General features: G+C 42.5%; 1 protein-coding gene across 6 annotated transcripts in view; it reads right to left on the bottom strand.

Annotated features, from left to right (window-relative positions):
- Window positions 1-22,871, bottom strand: part of Ica1 (islet cell autoantigen 1) — a 156,121-nt gene that overhangs the window by 5,541 nt on the left and 127,709 nt on the right. For 4 of the 6 annotated variants that reach the window (XM_013078877.3, XM_013078879.3, XM_087204671.1 and 1 more), the window contains exons 9-13: window positions 21,091-21,188; window positions 18,959-19,011; window positions 16,196-16,258; window positions 16,057-16,098; window positions 6,726-6,995 (exon numbers count right to left, since the gene is read on the bottom strand). In XM_013078877.3, the coding sequence (XP_012934331.1) occupies window positions 6,726-6,995; window positions 16,057-16,098; window positions 16,196-16,258; window positions 18,959-19,011; window positions 21,091-21,188 (526 nt within the window). The remainder of the gene's footprint in view (window positions 1-6,725; window positions 6,996-16,056; window positions 16,099-16,195; window positions 16,259-18,958; window positions 19,012-21,090; window positions 21,189-22,871) is intronic. The other 2 variants (XM_013078878.3, XM_013078881.3) reach the window with 1 other exon arrangement.

Below are 22,871 nucleotides of genomic sequence, written 5' to 3'. Positions count from 1 at the left end.
AACTGGTAGAATACATACTAGCATGAGTGAGGTACTGAGCTTGACTTCCAGGAATACACACACACACACACACACACACACACACACACACGCATGCATATACAATGTTATATAAATATGATAATATAAAATGTAACTTTTTGCTAGTGGTTTTTTGTTGTTGTTTTAGAAACAAGGTCTCTCTATGTTGCTCAGGCTGGGCTTAACTCCTGTGCTCAAGGCATTCTTCTGCCTCAGCTGCCCTGTTCAGCATCTCACAGACACACAGGATGCCATCCTCTAGCCCCCAAGAAGAAAGAATAGCCCTAGTGTTGAGTCACATTCACTCCTGAGAGCAGTTACTAAGTGTCCATCTAAACAGTCCGACTCCATGTGCAGGAAGGGATAAAACAGTGTAGCTGTGACACCAACTGTTAATGAAAATATAAAGCTCAGCTGCAATTTCAACCTGGCTTATATCACTTTGAAAATTATTTTGGGGAAGGGTGTGATCAGGGTAATTATGGATGGAATGCCAAACCAGATTTAAAATGTCTTGGCTTCTCTCAGGAAAATCGCTGTTTAAAGAGAATTTTGTGCTGCTAATATTCCAGTAATTGCCCTCAACTGTTCCTTGGTTGGTGTTAGTTGGCTGAGGTGTTTTTGACATGAAGGTGTGGCCTGAAAGATGTCGGCTCACCTCAGAGAGGTGGGGAAGGGTGGGGCTGGAGAGCAGGACAAACTCTGTGAACAAAAGGACTATCAGCTCAGCTTCTCTGATATGGCAAATGTGCTACTCGTTTGCGGAAAACACATATAAAACTTTAGTAGTGCCCCCCTTTACTTACATAACGGAAAATACAAATCAGCCAGAAGGAACACTGGCCAGTAAGAGCAGCGAGTGAGGCCAAATCACACTTTGTTTGCCCAGAGTGAGAACATAATTCACTAGCTGAGAGAGCAAAAGCCCAGGCTGGGTTGCTAATCACAGCCTGGGGATCTATAGGGTGGGGCTGGCCTTGAAGAGCAGAGTAGGAACAACATAGCCACAGTGGCCAAGAGCACCCCGTATTCTCCCCTCAGTTTCCATACCTGCCAGGAAGGGGGATTTGTCTCATGGGTTGTTGCATGGATAAATTGGGTAGAAGAAACCAGGTAGTAGAGAGTCTAGGGAGCAGCCCTCAGTAAATCTAAGCTGGGCTTTTGGGTAATAACTCAGCAGACAGTGGGAGTAACTAACCCCTGAATATATTATTCATATCCTAGGCTTTTCTTTTAATCTGTTGTCAGTTTCTTTACTTGCCTGCTATCCATCCACCCCCCAATACATCTGTCCAAGAAGTTCTACTTTTTAAACATCTACTGAATTTCACATGTTGAAGTGTGTTCTGGCATTAGGTGAACAATACAAATGAACTCTGTTCCTATGACAACCTAGAGCAAGAAACAGAAATGAAATCAATTTTCCAATAAGGAGAGTAAGAGGAATGATTAAGTACTATGTACTGGGAGTGGGGAGAAAAAAAAAACCACATGGCACTGACCACTAAGCTGACAAGGAGTTGGGGAAAGCTCCCTGGATAAACTGAAATTGAAACAGAGATGCTGAAGGATGAGAAGTCAACCAGGTAAAGCATCAAATGTATGTAGGTGGGTGATGTAGATGTAGGCACCATGGGTAGGGCGAGCTAGGCACACTAATGCTCAACACGGCTTGAGTCCACTGTATGGTCAGAATACATGGTTCTCTAGAAGAAAAATGTCATTAAATCATGCATGGTGTGGGAGGTTGGGCAACCATACAACTTAGGTTTTAAAGGACCTTGTAAACCATGCTGAGGAGTTAGGCCTTACTTGAATAGTGGAAAAGCCAAACTTAGCAAGTCATATGACCTTTCTGAGGTTACTGAATGCCCCCAAGAAAATGTGGGTGGAGGAGACTGTCATCAAAGTGCCTTCTGTGGGCAAGGAGAAGCACTTCAATGGTTCAGATCCCCAAGATCTGCCTTGCAGATGCTCCTCCGAGGGACTCTGTACTCAAACTATAAATATGCCTGCACTCTTTTCCTCTGCATTTCTCCATCTGAGTACTGCAAAGTCAGTTACATGGAGGCAGACTAAACCAGGAATATCAAGGGATGAGCTTTGGTTGAGGAACCTTGTATATGAGATAATCCAAAGCTTGACATTACACCAGATTTAAGTGGAAATTACCCAGATGGCAGCGGCACCTGACAGTTGGGGAAAACAAATGATGTCCTGATGGAACACAAGGTTCTATCTTTTTTTAAGACTCTAGAAGAAGAGTCCTACCTTTGATTTGTAGAACCCTAAGATGCTCTAGTGCCTTTATTTTGAGCAACTGGCAATCTTTCCAGTATCAAAGTCTACTTCTAAATTACATTTCAGAAATTAGTGGAGAATTGAGAACAGCAAATATGAGGCCTCTCAACTTTGCCTGGTCTCTGCTCAGTCTGCTGCTCTTCCTACTTGCGCAACAAGGCCCCAGGAAGGCACAATTTTCTCATCACTGCATGACACAGGAAACCACAGTCCTTGTAACCCTGATAGCTTCAGAAATTCTTAAAAATCTCTGCTAAAATTAACTCCATCTTCAGATTTTCAGCACAACTTGATCTGACATGTATTCCTTTGCTTTGGAGTCCTAAAGTTTGAAGTAGGAGGAAAGGAAGGTTTAATCATTCTTTTACTAAATCCCATTACCTTAGCATTCCCCCAAAGTGCTAAGGAACAGAATGAGGACAGCGGCCAAAGAAGGGAAAAATGCAGGCAGAAGAGAAGAGATGAGGAGGAGGAGGAGGAGGAGGAGGAATAAGGAGGGAGGAATGCAGCATACAGGAGGGGCTGAGAAGCTGTGGAGAAGTAGGACAACAGCAAAACTCAGCACAAGTGTGTTAAAGTATGAGACATAAAGACTTCCTAAGACAAGCTGATTTCAAATATTCTATTCTGGAATATTATTCAACATTTGGGTGGACAGGGACCCTGTCTCCCAGCATGTATATCCCTCTTCTATGGCTGGCCAGGGGTCTTCATTCCTGTGTGCAACTAGGATGCCCATGCAGAGTCTTGTCCCCCTGGCAGTATCCCAAGAGGCCTGGTAGGCAGTGTTGGGCATCACTTCTCTGAGAGGACACAGGAGGTGGTGGGGAAAGATGCAGGCTCCTGAGCTAGACTGCTCAGGATCAAAGTCCAACTGCCCCTACCAGGTGTGTGATCATGGGCTAATTGCTTGGTCACTGGGTTCCTTGGTTTCCTGGATGCAGATGGTAATATTACCTGCATGGGTTGTGACAAGCATTAAATAATTTAATCCATGTAAAAAACAAACAGGGCAGTGCTTGATGCACAGTGTGTGCCATCTTGAGTGCTGGTTAATGCCATTTCACCATCCACAAATGTGGATTCACAGGACTGCATGATTTTAGACCTCAGCATGTCTGCAGTGGAGGCTAACCTTGGGATAAAGATGCCCACAGGGATGAGAACTGAGGCTGTACCTCATTTCAAAGACGGGAAGGAAAAGGCCTAGAGAGCTGGAGATGGGCCTGACCACTGCTGCAGTGAGGTTGGGTGGGAGTTTTCAAGATAAAACCTGGGCTCTGAACCTCCTACCTTAGTGTTTCACTGAGCCAAGACGGCAATGAGCCTTGCTGCCCAAGAGTGGCTTCTTAGTTATTTCAGTGTTTTTTAAATTTGGTTTCTGAGATAATCTGGTTAATCAAAGGAAGCAATTGCAGTATAAGGTGATAAACATTTCATAGTTATGATTAAACTATTATATAGACATAACTACTCATGTAAACATAGATGGGTTTTTTTCTAGTCTATGGATATAGTAAAAGAAATCTAGGGCAAATATTCATCCTTTTTTCTTTTTGGGGTAGGAAAATCCCGCCAGAGGATATTATGGTGAAGATTTGATGACACAATTCATTGTTGAAGCAAGGAGCCCATTTTTTATTTGTTCCACGAATCAGGGGAGCATTGGTTAGTACCAGGGATGCATCTGCTGGAATCTGGAGGTATGGCAGAAACTGACTTGAGCTGCTTCTTTTAATCCCTTGGGTATGACATTTCTCCCCTGTTCTTTTGAGTCCCAAAGGCTTCCAGGAGGTAGTTGTTTCCACACAAAAGAAACAGGATAACTCAGCAATTACAAAACAACTCCTTTAACCATATCTTGATAGAATCCCAGAAGAAGAAAGGAAAGTTTAGCAGCCAAAATGATTCTTTTAAATAGTAAATCAGATCATGTCACTTCTTGGCTGGAGATACTATGAGAATTCCCAATTTAATTTGGACTGAAAAAAGGCCCAAGATTTTCCCAGTAGCCATGAGGCCCTGTGTGGCCAGGCCTCCGTGTGGCTTCACCGCCACAGTGATGTGGCTTCACGGCCACTCTTCTGAGTGACTCTCCCCTCAGTTGGCTCCAACCAATGTTCTTCCAGACCTTCAACCACGTGGGGCACTCCTCACCTTTGGGTGTAAATAAAGGCTGTCCTCAATGTCCAGGTGTCCATCTGGCTAATTCTCACTCCCTGCAAGTTCTTCCCAGTAAGAATATGGTGTAGCTGTGGAACCCAACCTTCCCTGCCACCCCCAGCACTCACTACTGCTTCTATACTTTTTCCTTTTTCCCTAACACTGGTCACTTTCTAACCTACTATGTGACTGGTTTATTATGCTTACTGTTCTTATTTCCTTCTCATCATATGTGTGTTCCAGAAAGGCAGAGAGCTTTGTCTGTTTCGTTCTCAGATGAATCCCCAGTGCTCAGCACACAGAGATCCAATAAATATTTGTTAATGAATGAGCACCCTGCTGAAGTGCCAGCAGGACAGCCACTTCAACTGGGAGTTTGTCTGCCTGAGAACAGGCCTCCTCTTGCAGAACCTCTTTCTCTCTCCACAGTGCAGCTTGCTTTTTTCTTTTTGTCCTATGTGTGGTTGATGCCTTCCTCTTGGACATGGGCAAGGTTGATGTGCAAGGTCCCAGGGCCATTGCCATAAAAAGGTGCAAGTTCTAAGGTTGGCGCTCTGAGCCTCTCTCACTCCGCCTGCTCAGGAAGAGGCCGTGGAGCAACCTTCTTGGCTGTCACTCTAGGGTGTTGTAGCAACTGACGCTCAGCCATCACTGTGTTCTTCTGCAGCGGGGCCCATGTGTCACCAAAGCTGGGGGCTCCAATAGGGTTCCTTCTGAAACACAGCTGGAGAGTCTCCAGCACCTCAAAGATCTAAGCAGAGGATCCTGAGCTTTGGCCTTGTGACTCTCCCACACCTGTTAGCACCTCTGCCACAGGTGGGTGGGGATGAAACTCAAGTCGGTTGGCAACCTTTGCTCATCTGAGCTCCAGAGCAGACTGTGAAACCCAGGGGAGAAACTCCGGGTGCAGAAGCATTTTTGGATCTCATTTATCCATGCCATCTCTAACCCTGTCACTGTTAACACATGAGATGGCTGCAAAACAAGACTCACAGAAGAAGATAAAAGGAATCAGGTATTTCATTTAAAAAAAAGAGGGAAGACATTTTTTGTGTTGCCCACCAACTCCTGTACCCATGATCTCATCTCCAAAAATCTGAGGGTTTAATAGCCCATAATTACTTAATCATTCTAGCTCTGCCCATTGCACTTGGCTTTAAGTGCCAGATAAACATGTTTATTAAGAAGATAGCCTAAATTTACGGAAAAGTCAAACAACCTGAGAATGTCTTAATGCTAATTTCTGTCTTACAGTGAACATCACATGAAAGAGGAAAAAGTGTTAAGACAGTAGAAAATAGTTTCCTTCCTGAGGTTTGCCTGCTTAGAAACTTAAAACTTCACATTTCAACTTGAATTTTCAATTGTGTATTTTTTTTTTCCCCAGTGTTGGGAATTGAACCAACTGCTTCATGCACATTAGGCAAATGCTCTGAACTACATCCCCAGCCCTCAATTTTTACACTTTAAATCAATGTGGGAACATGTGACCTGCTTTTGAGCCTTGGTTGTACCTTGAAACCTTCCCAGGATGGCCAACTACTATTGATCAGTGTGGAAAGTATGTTTGCTGAGGCTTTGGGTGGGGATTCACTGTGTGTTGAGGCAGAGCAGAAACAGCTGACCTGGGGGACATTAGGGGTAAGGGTAAGTCAAGTCGGAGAGAGCAAGTGCAAGATAACATAGAGTGGACTAAATGGTAAAGGCCCAATGTGCTGTCAGTCAGCGCCCAAAAGAGGGCATGTTTATGAGCACTCAGGGAATTCTGCCTTGTGGATATATGGAAGAACTCAGGCTGGTGGCCACGCCAACAGTGCCACAACTATGAAGGCAACTAAACCCTCTCCTCATGCCATACACACAAAAAATCCTTAAACCAAAGTAAGATTGAAAACCACCCCCCCTGGCATTTTCTGCACAAGAAATGTTAAAAGAGGTAAAACAGGGAAAAAATTATGAGAAGGAATAGATCTTAAACTCTATAACAGATTTTAAAGTTGGAACGTGATTTTGGGATTTCAGCTACAGAGTCACAGGATGTATAATAAAAATACCCACTCCCCTCTACAAAAAAACCCCAAAGAAAAGATACTGGCTATAAAATAAAAATAAAAGAAAACATATACATATAAAAAAAGACAATGAAGCAACAAATATGCATCTGGAGTAAAAGAAAAAGAGAACAAATAAGCACAAAATAAATGAGCACAAAAGCTAATTTTGATCACTGTAGTACACACCTTGTAACGAGGTTTGTAAGTCTTTCATATTTTGGTCTAAAAGCTGTGAAGGGAGGAATCCGGAGCCTGTCTGGAACTTGGCATCTGGCTCTCCCAGGGCCCCAGTCGCTGTGGGCTCCTTCAGCCGACTGTCTCCAAACACAGCTGCCCACTCTTTGCTGAACTCCCCCTCTTCCAGGGAGGAAGCGTTGAAGATCTCACTCAACAGCAGCAAGTCATCCTTGTCAGCACTGTCAGGTTCTGGGGTCTCCACCATCGGGCCCAGGCAAGCTGATGGAGGTAACAGAGCATAGGACACATGATTTCTTAGGGCTCAGGCCTCCGGGATAAATATGGGGGCTGGGCTGGGCCAGATTAGGTAATGGCTAGATCTAAGAAAAGGTTAATCGAAATATACATTTATTCTATTATAGCCTTTCTTAACAGATTTTGGAATGAAATTTTTAATCCAGTGATTTCTCACTCCTCTTCCTCCCAAAGCAAGTCCAGTCTCTGAGCATCAGCTTTTTCCTTAACATAAAAGCAAATTTACCAAAACACTTCTCAGATCTGAAACAAAGCCCAGATTGAAAGCCTGTTGGAGAATCTCATTCCTGCTTTGTACAGCTTCCCGAATCTTCCCACACGAGCCCTCAGTCTACTTGGCCTGGGCTGGAGCAGCCAACACTTCATGTGGCAGCCTGTCCCACCACCCAGGCTGGGCAGAGACCTCACCATGCCCTGGCCCTGGGGAGCATGCTGGGAGGTCTGGCAATGTCTGAGGGAGGAAGGCAGCATTGCTTCTTCCCTCTTCTGCTGAAGCACAACCGCAGGAGTAAAGGAACGTGGGTGTGTTTTGCCTGAGGGTAGCAGAGAGGGAATAACAAGGCAACAGGGCAAATCAAGGACTGATCCTGAAGGGGTGCTTTGTGGACTAGGGACGCAGATCTGGAGGATGGAAATGAGCTCCAGGCCTAGGGAGGCCCAGGTCCATCCCTTCCTTGCCGTGTGACTTCAGGAAGACCCTTAGGCCTCCGAGCCTCTCTTTTCTCATCTGTGAAGTTACCCTATTAATGATGCCTACTTCAGAGCGCTGTTAGGAAGACCAAAAGATTTGAAAGTCATGGGTGTACAGAAGAAGACTAGAAAACTCTCCTTTTAGTGGCACCCTGAAGCATGCTGGCTGTGGAACACAAGCAGAATGGGGATGTTGTGATCAGGAGTCCTGCAGCCAACCCTTCCGTGGGGTTTTCTGCTTATTCTGAGAACCGAGGACTGACAGTTTTATTGACTGTGGCTTTGCTGTGGTGTGTAATTGCCACCTGTAAACTGCAAATATTTTTGTTTTAAGTCCTGATATAAAGAAAAAAAATCATGATTTATATTTTTTCAGAGCCATTGCAAATCTGATACAGTCATATTAAGTAAGACTATCAGGTTCCCCTCAACGATATATAATTAGTAAATGAGGGGCTTTTAAAAAATGAACCTTCTGTGTGTCAGCCTTACTGCATCTATTTTCACCCACACTTTACATAAAGATCTAAAGATTGAGGGGATTTTTGATGTGCTGAGCAGACTGGCTATAAATCAGGGAGGGGAGAGTCTAGTTACTCACATCTCTGTGGTTTAAAATAGTGGCAAAAAATCACTTTAATCAGATAACTATCTAATTTAAGCATTTTTATTGTTTGTATTATCAAAGAAATTTTTTCTGAGATATAGCCTGGAGGTATGGTGGGTGGAAGATGAGAAATGGCATCTTCAGCAAGCTCTGACAGTGCTGTAGGACAGGGTAGCAAGGAAGCAGCAAGGCTGGGTCATTGAGGGAAGCCAGGATCCTGCCTCTGACCGAGGGCAGGAGCGGAGGGAGAGTGCACGTCGCTGGCCGAGTCAGGACAAGTCTGTTAACACGTGTGTCCACGCATTGTCTCTGTCAATCTCTCAGTGTCACCCCCCTTAACCATGTGCTAACTTTGCAAATCTCTTTAGCTGCCTACTTTCCGGTGGGACTGGAATGCCCAAACACTTTCTTGTGATTTATTTTCTGGCCTGACTGAAACCAGATGATGACTGAACCAAACCCACTTAATTTGAACCAATTCAAATTGACATGCAGACTCTAAGGTCAAGATGACTTCAGAGAAGCCTTGAAAGCAATATGCTTTCCTTTTCTGGTCACTTCATTCAGCCCTATGCCAAGTCCAGCCCTGAGGGAAGGTTCACTGCTGCAGTCTAGCTGTCTATCTAGGGAATATTACCACTAACTTCAGCAACAACAAATAAACTCAAGAGTCGTCCGAAGTAACCATAGACTGCAAAAATTCTATTTTGAGTTCTACTGCTTAGGTTTTATGCTATGGTGTGTACAGTAGACTGACTTGGCATCTCTTCTCTCTTCTTCAGTTCTCTTGTGATCCTGGCGAGGCATCTCTGAGGTCTCATCCCCTCCAGCCTAAGTCAACGTGTGGCTGTGCAGCCAGAGTCTTCCATTTCCCAGGCCACAGTAACTGGCTCAGGAATGGGCACACACTAGAGGCATCCCTGAGTCTCACAGATGGAAATGAGACCGAACAGGGTCTTTCTTTGGGATTCCAGGGTCCAAAGATACAGACTTTAGGCGTCTAGTGATAACAAAGCCCACACAGAGAGGAAAACAAATGAGAGCTGGAAAAAGAATCTAAGCCTCTGGATCAAATTTTGCTTGATGCCAATCTACTGTATACATCCTCAATTACATGGGTTGTATATTCTTTTTTTCTTTTTAAAGTTCTACACCTAACCTATTCCAAGAAGGGCTTCTATCTTTGCAACCAAAGTATTCCTAATTTTATCTTATCAAAATCAAATATTCCAATCACAGAAGTGAGAAAAGAGGCAGTGCTAAGGATGGTAGCATCTAGAGCCAGTTCTGGGTATGGATTTTGCCCATACCACCCCTGAAATTGGCCATTATTTAGTATCCTGGTTATGTAACAGTTAAAGCAGGCTGCACTATGAACATCCGGTCTTTTAAGAGAATTTATTAGCTAAAAGCAATGAAACTGGCACTGGCTTGAACCATAAAACACAGAAACCATCCAGCTATTGCACCGATAATTAAGATGCCTGAAATTACTCCACATAACTTGTATGAAAAACTTAATTACAAGTAGAAAAGGACAGGTTTAGGTCTGTAACTGGACAAGTTGAGACTTGAGAAATAATAGTAGTCACTAAGCACTTGAGAATCAAATCGTGCTATCATTTTCTTTGAAAATCATCCAACTCAACTGGGAGCAAATGAAGACATGGGCAGAGATATGATAAACTTTTCGAGAGAAGGCCTGGTTGGAGCCACACAAGTGGAGTCAGGGCTTCCTCCTCAGGAGACAGGCAAGGGTGCCTATGGGATTGTGTGCCTCACCCTGTTTCTGTCTTGAAACTGAGTGAAGGTTGTGAAGTACCCCGGTACCAATGCCACAGAGGCTACTTCAAGCCCCCTTCATTTTGCGAGGGCTCCCGAGCTCCCATATGTATTTTCATATCAGATGACCCAACCATAGATGTTACTATAAAAATAAAAGCCAGCAGATGTGATGTGCTCACCTCGCTGCCTCGGGCTCCCCAAGCCTTTATGCATTCTTTCCCTCTTCCTTCCTGAGTGTGGCCCTTTCTGGGTGCCTCCTCAGTTGCCACCAACATTCAGCTCCAGCATCTTCAGCATTCTGTTCTTCAAGGCCTTCTTCCTCTGGCCTCAGAAGACATGTGCGTCTCCCAACAGCTATCAGTCTTCACTTCACACTGCTGTATGCACCTCTTGTACCCTTCAAACTACTGTTGTGATTTTTCATCTTCCTACCTGGCCTCTGCCTTTTTCCAAGCTGCCTGGATTAAGTTCCTGCCCCCATGTTACACAGCAGTGGCTTCTTATGGGTGAGACCCTAAAGGCCAATTCCAACTCCCTCTGCCCAGGCCTCAGCCTCCATAGCACACTGCACTATGGCCTCGCTCTGGAAGTGCTGGCATCTCCTGAGGGTTGCCACAAGGTGATTCTCTTGGAAGGTGTCCTGTCTCTTTGACATATGTTTTCCATCCTAAGCCGTCAAACCTCTCTTCAATTTCTATCCAAGATCTTATCTGTTCCCATGCTTCTAATCTTACCCTGGGAGATCCCAAATCTCCCTCCCCGGTTCTAAGTTCTTTCTTGACCTCTGACCATAAATTTCTACCTGGCACCCCTCCCAGTGCGGCCACTGGCAAGGCTGCTGTCGCTCCACGAGGCAGCCTCCTCCTGTGTGCCTCTGCTCAGTCCAGCTGTCAGACCACTCTCTTACTCAAAAACCCTCAGTGGCTCTTCTGGGCCACTGAGCGGGGAGCGGCATCCAGGATGTCCCCAGTCAAGCTCTAACGCAGCCCTCCGGCTACCTGGCCACACTGAGGGAAGCCCCCAAGTCTTCCTGTGCCTGCCATTGGTCAGGATGCTTTCCTGCCTTCCTGTCTGGAAACCTACTGTCTCTTCTCAAAGAGAGGAATCATATATAATTTTTCTTCCGAAACCGAACCGGATCTTAGAGACTATCTCCTCTAACTCATTTTACAGATGAGGAAAAGGACACCCAGGGTGGATGACCTACTCATATAAAGGACATATAAGTTATTTATTACAGATACTGGCTGGGGACCCCTGACTCACAGGCCAAGGTGCTGTCTCAGTGCAGCACCCTGCTTTTACATAGAACATAGTTAGGATTTCAAATAAAAACTTAAATGTCGAGGAACTGCAAGGTCAGAGGGATCTGCCTCCAGCCAGGCCTCATGCAGGCACATGGCAGAATGGGCAGATGGCAGATCCACAGGGCTTGCTTACCCTACACTACCTGAGTTCCAAAAATAAGAATCCCATGCCCTTGGGAATGCATTCCTAGGGGAGCTGATCCTGAATCAACGATCTCTAGCTTGTGAAAACTCAAATACAAAGGAAACTTGCAAGTTCAGACAAAGTATGGGAAACGCAAGACACTTGTTCAGGTAGTATTTTTGAAATCATCCTGTGTTTCATGATCTCAGCATAAGTTAGAGACACAGAAGATGGAAACATAACTACACAGACCGAAAACGAGAGCACAGGAAAACAGATAAATGTCACTTCATTTACCCTCATCTGTGTGTGAAACAGGAAGACTCCTGCTCTGGGTTTCTCCCTGGCCTCTGCCTTCTGCATGATGACTAATCTTAAAGGCCACACATTTGCAGTACAGACGAAAACCCCAAACACCAACACTATCCTCACATCACCCAAAACAGAGTAAGGGGAAGAGGGGTAGAAAACCACCTTCCTAAAGTGTCTAACCAGAAAAATATTCTTCATTATACAAGGCTCTGGTAACAAATTGTACTTGTTTGGAATTCAAGAATGCTGTTTGCTTCTGAAAAGTCCTTTCTGGTTAAAAAAACAAAACAAAAACACCACCAGCAACAACAACAGGACACAGATTATAATAAGAACAGATAGGGCTCAGGGAGATCCACCCCTAACAACAATCCAATAGTGCTAGACCTGAGTGGACCCTAAAAACAAGCAAAGAAACAAACAACTTGCTGATGATTCTCAAGTCTGTTCCTCCATTTTTAGTACTAGATCTTAGCAACCAAGGACTCTTACTGAGAGACATGAAGCATGGGGCTGAGGAAAGGTTTTACAAGGATAAATCTACATAGAATACTTTTGAGTAGATGGTGATTAAGAACAGTACTTGACTGTAAAAATACATGATTACTGGGCTGGGATTATAGCTTAATGGCAGAGAGCTTGACTAGCATGCACAAGGCCATGGGTTCAATCCCCAGCACCGCCAAAAAAAGCCTATCATTATTCTACGAAAGGACTAAAGCCACTAGCACATCGAAGAATACTGGGGGAGGTGGGAAGGAATTATGAGAAACGATAATGAGGTAGCTACACTGCATGTCAGGAAGCAATCAGATCCCTAGTGCAAATACATGATGCCTGCAGGAAGCAGTTCTGGATGCTTCAGAGGAAGCAACACAATAAGGGATAAACAAGTATGACTGCCAGGCCTACAGCTTCTCATCCGGGCCTCTGGTAGCTACTGAATGAGCTACCAATATGTGGTCAGAATTTAGAACCACGAGTAATAATCAAGAAAATGACAAGACAAATATCGTAATATGGACAAACAAGTTTTTAAATTGGCTCAGGTAATCTTGACTCAGGATCTTCTGGGTGAGGCCAAAGGATAAGATTTTAAGTGAACCAAGTTCACAGAATTCTCATCTGCTTTTATAACATCACTTTTTGTTCAGTCACAAGCTAGTTTTTTTCTTGGTCCAACTTTGAGAAACAAAGTGCAATAAGGTTAGATTGTCACACATGGTCAAAGGCAATTTCAGAGCCACTGTCAAAGATCGCATAATGTCCTTAAGTTTCTTTCCACTTAGAACATTTTTATAAACTGTGGCAAAATGTTGATCTTCTGTTACATTTAGTACGAGAAAGCAAATTTTATTACGACACTGAATCTGAGTGATTCGGGGGGCCGTGGCTCTTTGAGAATCATTAGGACTATCACAGGCAGTCTGTCTTTTGATAGCATTGTACCATCTGACGAAATTACCACTGGGAGGGAATGAGCCCCCAAACAGCAGGGTGCGAGAGCTTATGGGCCCTGGTCCTATAAAGTCAGCCATCCCTGGATTAAGTTCTTTGTATTTCTTGACTACTTAATGTTTTCCATATTATAACCAGCATTTTAATTTAGGATTTGGGCCTTCCAGCAGTTTTTCAAAAGGCCACATTTCGATGTCAACACATTAATGAGCATTCTTATCAGTCACCATGAGTTCTCTGTGCACTGAGAGGATCTGTTTGCAGGAGTGGCCATGAACAGCAGAGAAGAGGCAGATGATAGCAGGGAAGTATTGCTTGCACCTCAAGAAGGGCTTTGTGGGTTGGCAGTGACAAAGGGAAAGCAGAAATTATGTGACATTGCATTTAATTGAGAAAATCTGTAAATCTTTCTGCCTGAGAACAAGGACACATGTTAGGGAAGAGCACATTCTTTATCTTTAGAATTAAACTGAGTGGCCCTGAAGGGGATACAAGTTGCTATTCTATAAAACTAACAAAATCAACTACTATACACAAAATCAACTACAGGAAAGTTGTTTTAAATTAGTAAAGAAGCTGATGAAATGGAGCATGTATCTCAGGCAAAGGAGTTTCTGATTTAATTTTGTGAAGAATGCTGGCTACTGGGTTCCTGTGGTACCACTATTAACAAGATAAAAAAATCCAAAGCCAAAGCCAAGAACCTTTGTGCGTGTGTGTGCATGTGTGTGTGTGTGTGTGTGTGTGTGTACGTGTGTGTTGGTTTGTTTTTGTTTTGGTAAGAAAGGAAAACATGAGAGATAGATAGATCTCTGCTATGTCTGAGCACAGAAATACTGGAAGGATCACTGGTAGATCGGAGTAAGAGTTTTTCATAATATTTTTACTACTATAGTATTTTGGGGTTTTTTGGGTACTGATGGGAATATACTATTCAAAAATTAAATCTATGAAAATAATAAAATCAAATAGGATGATAATAAAAGCCAGGACAAGTCACATAAAGGAGATATTAGAAGCTGAGCATGGGAGGTGCGTACCTGTAATCCCAGCACTTGGGAGGATGAGGCAAGTGGATCGCCTGAGGTTGAGGCCAACCTGGCCTACACAGTGAGTTTAAGGCCAGCCTAGAATATGCAGTAAGACTGTGTCTCACTTCCCCCTCAAAAAAGAACACATTGGAGCTGGGCTTGGTAGCTCATGCCTGCAATCCCAGCACTAAAGGAGGCTGAGGCAGGAGGAAAGCAAGTTTGAATCAGCCTGGGCAACTCAGCAATCCCCTATCTTAATAACAAAAATGAGCTGGGCATTTAGCTCAGTTCAAAGGCCTAGATTCAAATCACACAAAAAATTGGGATTAAGCTGAATCACATAAATGATGATAAATACATTTGTTAAATGTTAAGACTCGCTGAAAATGGGTGGTAGGCACCTAGGGCTTGTTGCATTGTTCTCTTTATGTCATTCTGGTAGGATTAAAATGTTTCCCCTCTCTAAAAAAGGGAATCTGTAAAAGATACCTTTATTACATCAAAACAATCTATTTTGAAACCAGTGGGGAATTTTTTTAAAATGGAGACCACGTGCAGTGATGTGCATTGACTGCTTACTCATTAATTTCATTACTCGTATGATTTCAATATTTACAAACGACTAGTCATTTTGATGAAAGTTCACAGACATTCATAAAGCATCTCATAGTCTTGACTTCCAGTAAGACACTGATATAAAAAGCAGATTTTTGCTCTCAAATTTATATTCCTAAACCCTAGAAATAACACCAGAGTGTGGTGACTTCCCACTTCTGATAAACATTTAATCAATGTCCTCTCTGTTTTCCAGAGACTTACTTCCTTTCATATTCTGTGAATCAAATCCCCATCAAGCTTAGCCTGAGTTGATTCTTTCTGTCCAGTAAGAACCCTATGTAACCAGAGCAGACTGTGTCTGTCACCAGGGCAAGGGATATTCTGATGTTCGATTCAACATGTCAGGGGGTTTTGGACTTTGGTAAATCATTAAAAGGAAATCTTGTAGGACAAAGAACAGAAGCGACGATCAGTTTCTTGGCATCCCCTAACACTATCCATGTCTTATCCACATCCACTTTTCTAGACTCTCTTTCAGGAGTCAATATGGGATTTCAGGTCTGGTAAACTTGACTGTGGGACTCCACCAGGCAAATGCACCCCCTGGATTAGGGTTCAGTGGAGGTGCAGCATAATAAACCATCTAGACAATATTCTAGTCATGCTCTCAACTGATTAGCATTTCAAGAGTGCCCTGTGTGAGAGACCACATAGTATCCTTCACACAGCCAATCTCCAATCCTGAAAATAACCCAGGGAGGCTGCTGCCATTGGTTCCATTTTACAAATGAGAACACCTGAAGCTTAGGGAGTTCAAATGTCAAGCAAACTAGTGAAGGCTGTATAGCTCGTTTATGGTGGAACCAATATTCAAATCTACACTTGTCTCATTCTGAAAGGCATTTTTCTACTACAGCATGTGACTTCTGATTAACTTTCAGTTTAGTAGTTGGAATTATGAAATTAACTATAGTAACAAAGTCAGATCCACAATTAGGCCTAGGCAAGGTAGTTTATAAAGACTGTCAACCCGCTCCCCAAATTTACTTAGTACAGTACTGCAAAGCTATTAAAAAGATAAATATTACATTTTCTTTTGTTTAAAAAGGAAGTAAAACTAAAATATAACCTTAAAGAAATACATAAATCTTACCACCTTCCTGAGGTTTCATGTCCAACAGTTCATCCATAGGTCCTTCAAGAGGAGGGGAAAGAAAAACTGTGCGTTAGTTTTATTTTGTAAGTCTAAGTCAAATTATTTAAATTGAGTAGCTTTCCTTAATCTAGATTACCTGAATATACATCCTGGGCAGAGCTTTTGTCTAAAGCAGATAAAATACTTTTTCCATCTTCAGCTGTAATACAACATGGGCAATTGGTTATCACCAACTCAGAGTGTTTACATGTTCACATTCGATTGCAGTGTAATGGAAATGCAGAGCTTTAGGAAGAAATAGCATCCACAAACTCACTCATGCAGAAGGAGGAGCCCTCAGATCACATCTTACTCTAGTTGTTGGCTCTCATGAATGCAGAACTAGCCCTGCATCTCTGCTTTGTTTGGTAGTAACCCAGAAAATTATATGACATGGGCCTAACAATTCTCTATCCGTGGACAAATGAGTGTGTGAGTTAAGTAATTGACTATTACTTGATGTTGCTAATGAACTTCAGCCATATGGGCCTGGCTGAAATAAAAAGCCAGATTACTAACTAAAAGAAGCCAATTTGAAAATGCTGCATACTGTATTATTCCCACAATATGACATTTTGGAAAGGGCAAAACTATGGAGACAGTAAAACATCAGTAGTTGCCAAGGGCTTAGGGGGAGAGTGGGATGAGTAGGTAGAGGAGAGAATATTTAAGGCAGTGAAAATATTTTGTATGATATTTTAATGGTAGATACATGCCATTTTATATTTTTAATATCCACAAAACATCTAACATGAAGAGTGAAGTCTATGTAAACCATGGACTTTAGGAGGTAATGATGTGTCAATGTAGGTGCACTGATTCAACAGATGTACCACTTTGGTAGTGTCTGCTGATAGCAGGAGAGGCTATGTATATGTGGGGGCAGGGGCCATACTGGAAATCTGTACTTTGTGTTTATACCATGAACCAAGAACTGAACAATACATTTTGTATGTCTGTATGTGTGTAAGAGAACAGTTTTAAAAGTTAGTTTGCTCAAGTGTTCATTAGATTTTCTACAGATCACAGAATAAAAGGCAGATATCACTTCATTATAATGAATTCCATTCTGCATATATATAAATCAAGATGTCAGACATTTACAATCTCAAAATATTATGCAAATGCCACACATAACTCTATTGTACAATGCAAGAGAAAAACTTGCATTTTATCCTGCATAGTCATATATTGTATGAAGATATAATTTATATAGATTTGTAACTTGCATACAGATACAATAAACTGGACTTTACATTTTTCTACAGAACTAAATTTATTGGATGACCTTGATTCCCACAATATTAATGATTCATGCTGCAGGCCCACTGAAGGCCACTGAGGCTGAAGAGTTGGGATAGATGCAGTGAGCTCTTCCATGGCCAGTGGGATCAGGCTCAGCCTCCACCACCTGCTCCCCCACCTGATGCTTTGGAATATTTCTTCTGACGTTTTCCTGGTCCTGCCTACCTCACAGCCTTTGTCCAGGCTGTGCCTCTTGTTTTGACATGTCTTGCAATAACACTTAGCTTGAGCTGGCTCCCTGATCTCCTGAGACAGATAAGGCCTCTCTGTCACACATGCCCAGAGCCTTGCACTTCTCCTTTATGGCTGTCAACAGAGTTGCAGTTGCCCCAGTGTGTGACTATTAGGCCACCATCTGATTACCCTGTAAGCCCCAGCCCAAGAGGGTCTGGATATGTCCAACTATGTACAGAGGCAGCTCTTGGTAAACATGTGCTGAACAAATGCACAAGTGCATGAATACGTGAGAGCAGACATGCACGAGGGGATGTCAGGAAGCCAAGCTGTGGAGGTGAGAGAGTAAGCAGTTTTGCTTTTTCTGAAAGGCAGATAAGAGACAAGGAAATGTACAGGAGGGAAGTGGGGAAAGAAAAAGTAGATGAGGCAAGTGTTCCAAAACGTAGGAAGTCAGAAGCAAGAGAAAGGGTGAAGAGCAGAATTGAGCACAGGAAAATTCTAGGATCTGCTTTGACCCCTGCTAATTTTTATAAAGGCTGCCCTAGTGGAGGGCAAGACAGGTGAGAGGAGAGCACATCCCCAAGAAGGCCTGCCGAACAGAGGGCTGGTGATTCTAGTTCTCTTCATAACACCTATAAATTATTCCTCTACATCTCCAAGGATTTTGAGTGTCAGTGAGAGAAAGGCTCAGTATTATAAAACATCACTTCTACCATTATTTTCCATACACTCTACCCCACATGAGGTGAAGAGCCAATTAAAAAAACAAAACTAGCAGTGATGCAGGAGGCAGAAATAGCTGAGAGCCCTTCACTACACACTGTGTCATCTCCCAGTGGCCTCTTTTTCCTAAGACGTCAGATTCGGGTCACCTGAGGGACATGGTACCACTCATTATAGGCAGCCTAGCAGAGCAGGGTCTGAGCTCTTCTCATCAGTCCCTAACAATGACCAACACATACCCACAAATCACCAAACACCAGTCTCTCCAGATGCAATAATGTGACCTTACAGAGATTATTTTCAGAGACCACATGGCAGTTAGAACTAGAAAAGGCAACAGCAGAAATCGTTTTATCTTTTGTAGAAAGAACTTGCTTTCTGCTAGGTCTCATTTGTGGCTGCTCCTTGGAAGGGCTGCCTTTCAAGCATTTCATTTTCTGGTTCAAAATATACTGCAATCCCACCAATCAGTAAACAGGATTGGCATTGTTAATATTTGACATTTAGAATCAAAACAGAAAGCAAATTAACATATTCTTTTCTTGACTGGCAAAGAAGAAAGGTCTAGAGGGAGTTTATAAAAAATGAAAACGAGTTGGATCTTGAGTGCTTAGTAGTGTTTCAGAAGCAATTCTAAATGAAAATCAAAACTTACTATTAAAACTGGAGGATTCCTTGTACTGGTTTTCATCTTCTAATGAAATTAATCTTAAATTAAAAAAAATAGTCATTAAATTCTGCAAATGTTATATTTATGATACAGATTTTCAGTACAGTATATATTACTTCAATTATTAATACACACACTCATATCACAAACAGAATGAAAGGTCATTTACATGCTATATATTCTCTGAAGGAGAAATAAAATTGCTGGCTTTCTCTCCCATTCTGCCTCATCTTTATAACTGAGTTTAGTTTCATCAGAAGGCACATGTTCTGTAAATATCTAGATGGACAGTGAGGGATAGCTGGGCTAGATATGTACAGTTATACTATTTTCCCTCAAAATAAGATCTAACTGGAAGATAAGCCCTAGCTGGTTGTTATCACAGTGATGGCCAGTGTCATGCACAAGATTATACTTCCCCCTTCTCTTGCTCAGTGGCTACTCTGTAATAGCAGACAGGACAAGGACAGGCTGATTGGGGTTGGCATTTTTGATCTCTAGTTTCCAAGGCTGTTTGATTTTATTTTCGGGGAAACACAGTAACAATAAAAAACTGATGGCTGAACCGTGGTTTATTCTGATTCCTGGTGTTACTGAAGAGATCAGCCAACCTACAGAAAGCTGAAAGCAGGATTACTGTCAAATCCAGGTGGGTAGTCACCTAACACACTCTTCCTGTGTCTTTAAAAATAGACACGTCACTGCCGTGAGTCTCATCCATTGTCTGAGCGTTCCTCCGAGCCCCGTGATTCACTTACAGCCGCTATTTCTGACCACAGTTCTTGTCAGATTTGCATTGTCATTTCAGTAGTGACTGGATTATAAATTTTGAGCTTTTAAAAACTGAAGTAGTGGAATAGTTAAGAAATCTGAAATCAATGAAAACAAATCAAGAAAGTCCTAGGTGATTTCCTAGTGCTTTAACGGCGTTAGTTTGGTCTCCCCCAGCCTCTCAGAGCCTTCCATCCTCTTTACGATGGGGCAATGCCCACTGAATATGCAGAGGGCACACGTGAGGATGAGTCACCTAAGTGGCACCTGCCATCATGTACAGCACATAGTAGGTGCTCATGAAATGACAGCAGCATTATCGCCCTTATTAGAAACAGGTCTCAGAAGTTTCCCCTACAAAACCAATGGGACTGTACTCTGTTCTACAGTGAAAAGTTGTTTTTCGTTCTGTACCAGCAAAATTTTTGAGCGCTTAGTTTAAAAGTAAAAAGGAATAATAGCAGCAGCCGGATATTCCTATGAGAAAAAAATCTGAAATTTTATTTACAAATATAAGCAAAAAATATAAGCCTGTCTTACCCTAAAATTGTCATCTAAAGGTTTTGCGTGTGTGGATAAGGAATAGTGAACCGAAATAAGGTCATCTCCTTTGCTTCTCCTGGGCCAGCCAGTTCAGACTAACTGCGTTCCCCCGAGCTAGTCCATCTCCATAGCACATGACTCTGACTCCCATTTAAACCTCTTTTTCATTCTTTGGGATTACGAACCACGTGCCTCATACACTGATAAATCCAGCAGTATCTATAATAATGGAGGCACCATGTATGGAGGGAAGAAATCGAGACTAGCAGTCACCCCTTGCACTGGAGGCTATGCTCTGCTTCACAGAGGAAAAAATCCAAAGTCAGATCAGTGAAAAGGGAAATTCACAACCCAGTACCTTTGCAGGACAATACCTCAGTGATAGGTGTGCAGTCCTGAGGCCATTTCAGAAATCATCAGCCTCTATGAGACAAAAGCCCAGGGTACTTCCTGTCTAGCACAGCATCTGGTTAGTACTGGTGAAAACAGGGCCAGGTAGGGACAGAAACCGGAAAGAACACACAGCTAGGGCAAAGACTGAAGGACGGAGATCCAGGCAGCCCCTTCCTATCCCAGCCAGCTCCTCAAAAGGGTGCTTCTTCTGTGGACTCTTGAAGTGGGTCTTCTACTGGGTGAGAGGAGGGTGCTAGCAGGAAGATGTGCCAAAGAGCTTGGCCTCCATGTTAATGCATCTACTCCGAGGTGTGAGGAGTGAGATGACCACTCTGGACTGGGTCGATGGGGACCGTGGCGCCCTCACCTGTTGGCAGGGAGACAGTGTCAGAGAAGGGGCTGGGACTTACTGACTTGGCTCCTGGCCTGCTGCCTCCGTGGTATCCTGCTGGGCAATCCTCCTCTTTTCTTCTTTCTCAACTAGCTTTTTCATAGGGTCTTGTAAGCTCTTGATCATGTGCCGTAGACAATGAAAAAAAAGAAAGAAAGAAAGAAAACGAAAATGAAAGAACAGAAGAAACAAAGAAAAAAGAAATGTCATCAATAAAAAAATGTAAGTGCCACTGGTCTCAACAACTAAACCTTGAATCAGAGGTACTTGGATGTTAACCTGAACCAATGCAGTAGACAGAAGTGAAAGCTGAAATGGCAAAGCAATGGCATCTTCAGCTCCATTAAGAAATGCAATCCTAGCTTATAAAGGAGACTTGATTTGCCAGTAGATTTGTTTTGCCTTTGTGACAAGTTATTCAAAAGAAGGCCTTTTAGCTATCACTAACTTTATTTTCCAACTTCAACATGCAGCTAAGATAAACATTCTGTTCTGCTTGCAGCCCACACACTGATGGAGTGGAAGCTTCCCCCGCTGTCACCACCAAAGATGAGACAATTTCATTTTATTTTTAATCTTGTTTGCTATTTTGCAATCTAAAGATTGCTTTAAAAATAACAGAAAACAATCTTTTTTAAAAAACCCTAAAATAGTGTCTTAACATATTCTGACAACTTAATTCCCAGGAATGGACAGAGCAGATGTGTCCAAATCTTTATAGATTAAAAGTGAGCATGAGTTGAATTTTTTTTGCACATCGTTTGTTGGAGTTACTCTTTTCAAGGTTTATTAAATATTTAAGGAAAGATATTTTTTAAAAGCCCAAGTGCCTACAAACTACAGTAGTGCCAAAGATCCCAAAAGGAAAAGCAACACTTCTTTAACAACTGCATAAGAATCATACAAAAGTACTTCTGGTCCTAATTAAAATATAAAACTATGAATACAAAATAAAGATCTCAAAATACGAATTCTTCTTATTTTCTTGCAACTACTAAAATCCAGGTTCTCATCCTTTGGGCCTTCGTGTCTCTTCTGTCTTCCTCCTTCGCAGTTCCCTCCTCCAGTGTGACATGTGCAGAGGAGGCAGGTGGGTGTCATGGCCAACCGAGATTGATTAGTAATGGCGGAAGAAAGCATTCAGGCTGTGTCCATGTGGAGCAGCCCTGTGACTGATTTTGGAATCTGCCATGGACACCAGATGGATCCTGGTATTACATCCCTAACTGCAAGCTCGTTTTACTCTTTGCACAGAATAATTCTCCCAGAACATCCATACCATCATGTTATGTTTCTCCTCAAGAACTTGTAATAATGGGACAGAGGGCAGGAAAAGGGGATGAAAAAAGAATTAAGATGTGTTATGTACATGTACTGACTCCACTCAATGAAGTAATCATTTACTGCAAATGTGTAATAAAAATATAAATTAAAAGGAGAACTTACAGTAGTTCCTTATTTCTTTCCATTTCTAGCCTAAAAACCTCTCTGCCTGATTTTAAAGATCTTCTAAAATGTAAGCCTGCCTTAACTCTCCAAAATGTCTTCTCACCATTCCATTACACCTGTCTCCTCACAGTCTCTGGTTTGATTCTTGCTTTCTTCCTCTCTTTGTTCACTATATTTGTCCACCCTCGAGTCCTAAGAATTTTTGAAAGCCCAGATCAATAACCACTATTTTCTGTAAAGCTTTACTAAGTATGCTAAAATCAAGAAAGTCCTTCTGATTCCAAAATGCATTTATAATCTTATTAATATTTAATCATATCTATATTGTATTTTTTGTCTCTTAAAATATTT

Source organism: Heterocephalus glaber, unplaced genomic scaffold (genome assembly GCF_053883595.1).
Source record: "Heterocephalus glaber isolate CG9 unplaced genomic scaffold, H.glaber_assembly_v1.0 deba00000546, whole genome shotgun sequence".
NCBI lineage: Eukaryota > Metazoa > Chordata > Mammalia > Rodentia > Bathyergidae > Heterocephalus > Heterocephalus glaber.
Note: the sequence above shows the minus strand (reverse complement) of the source record. Positions and strands in the feature narration are given on the sequence as shown.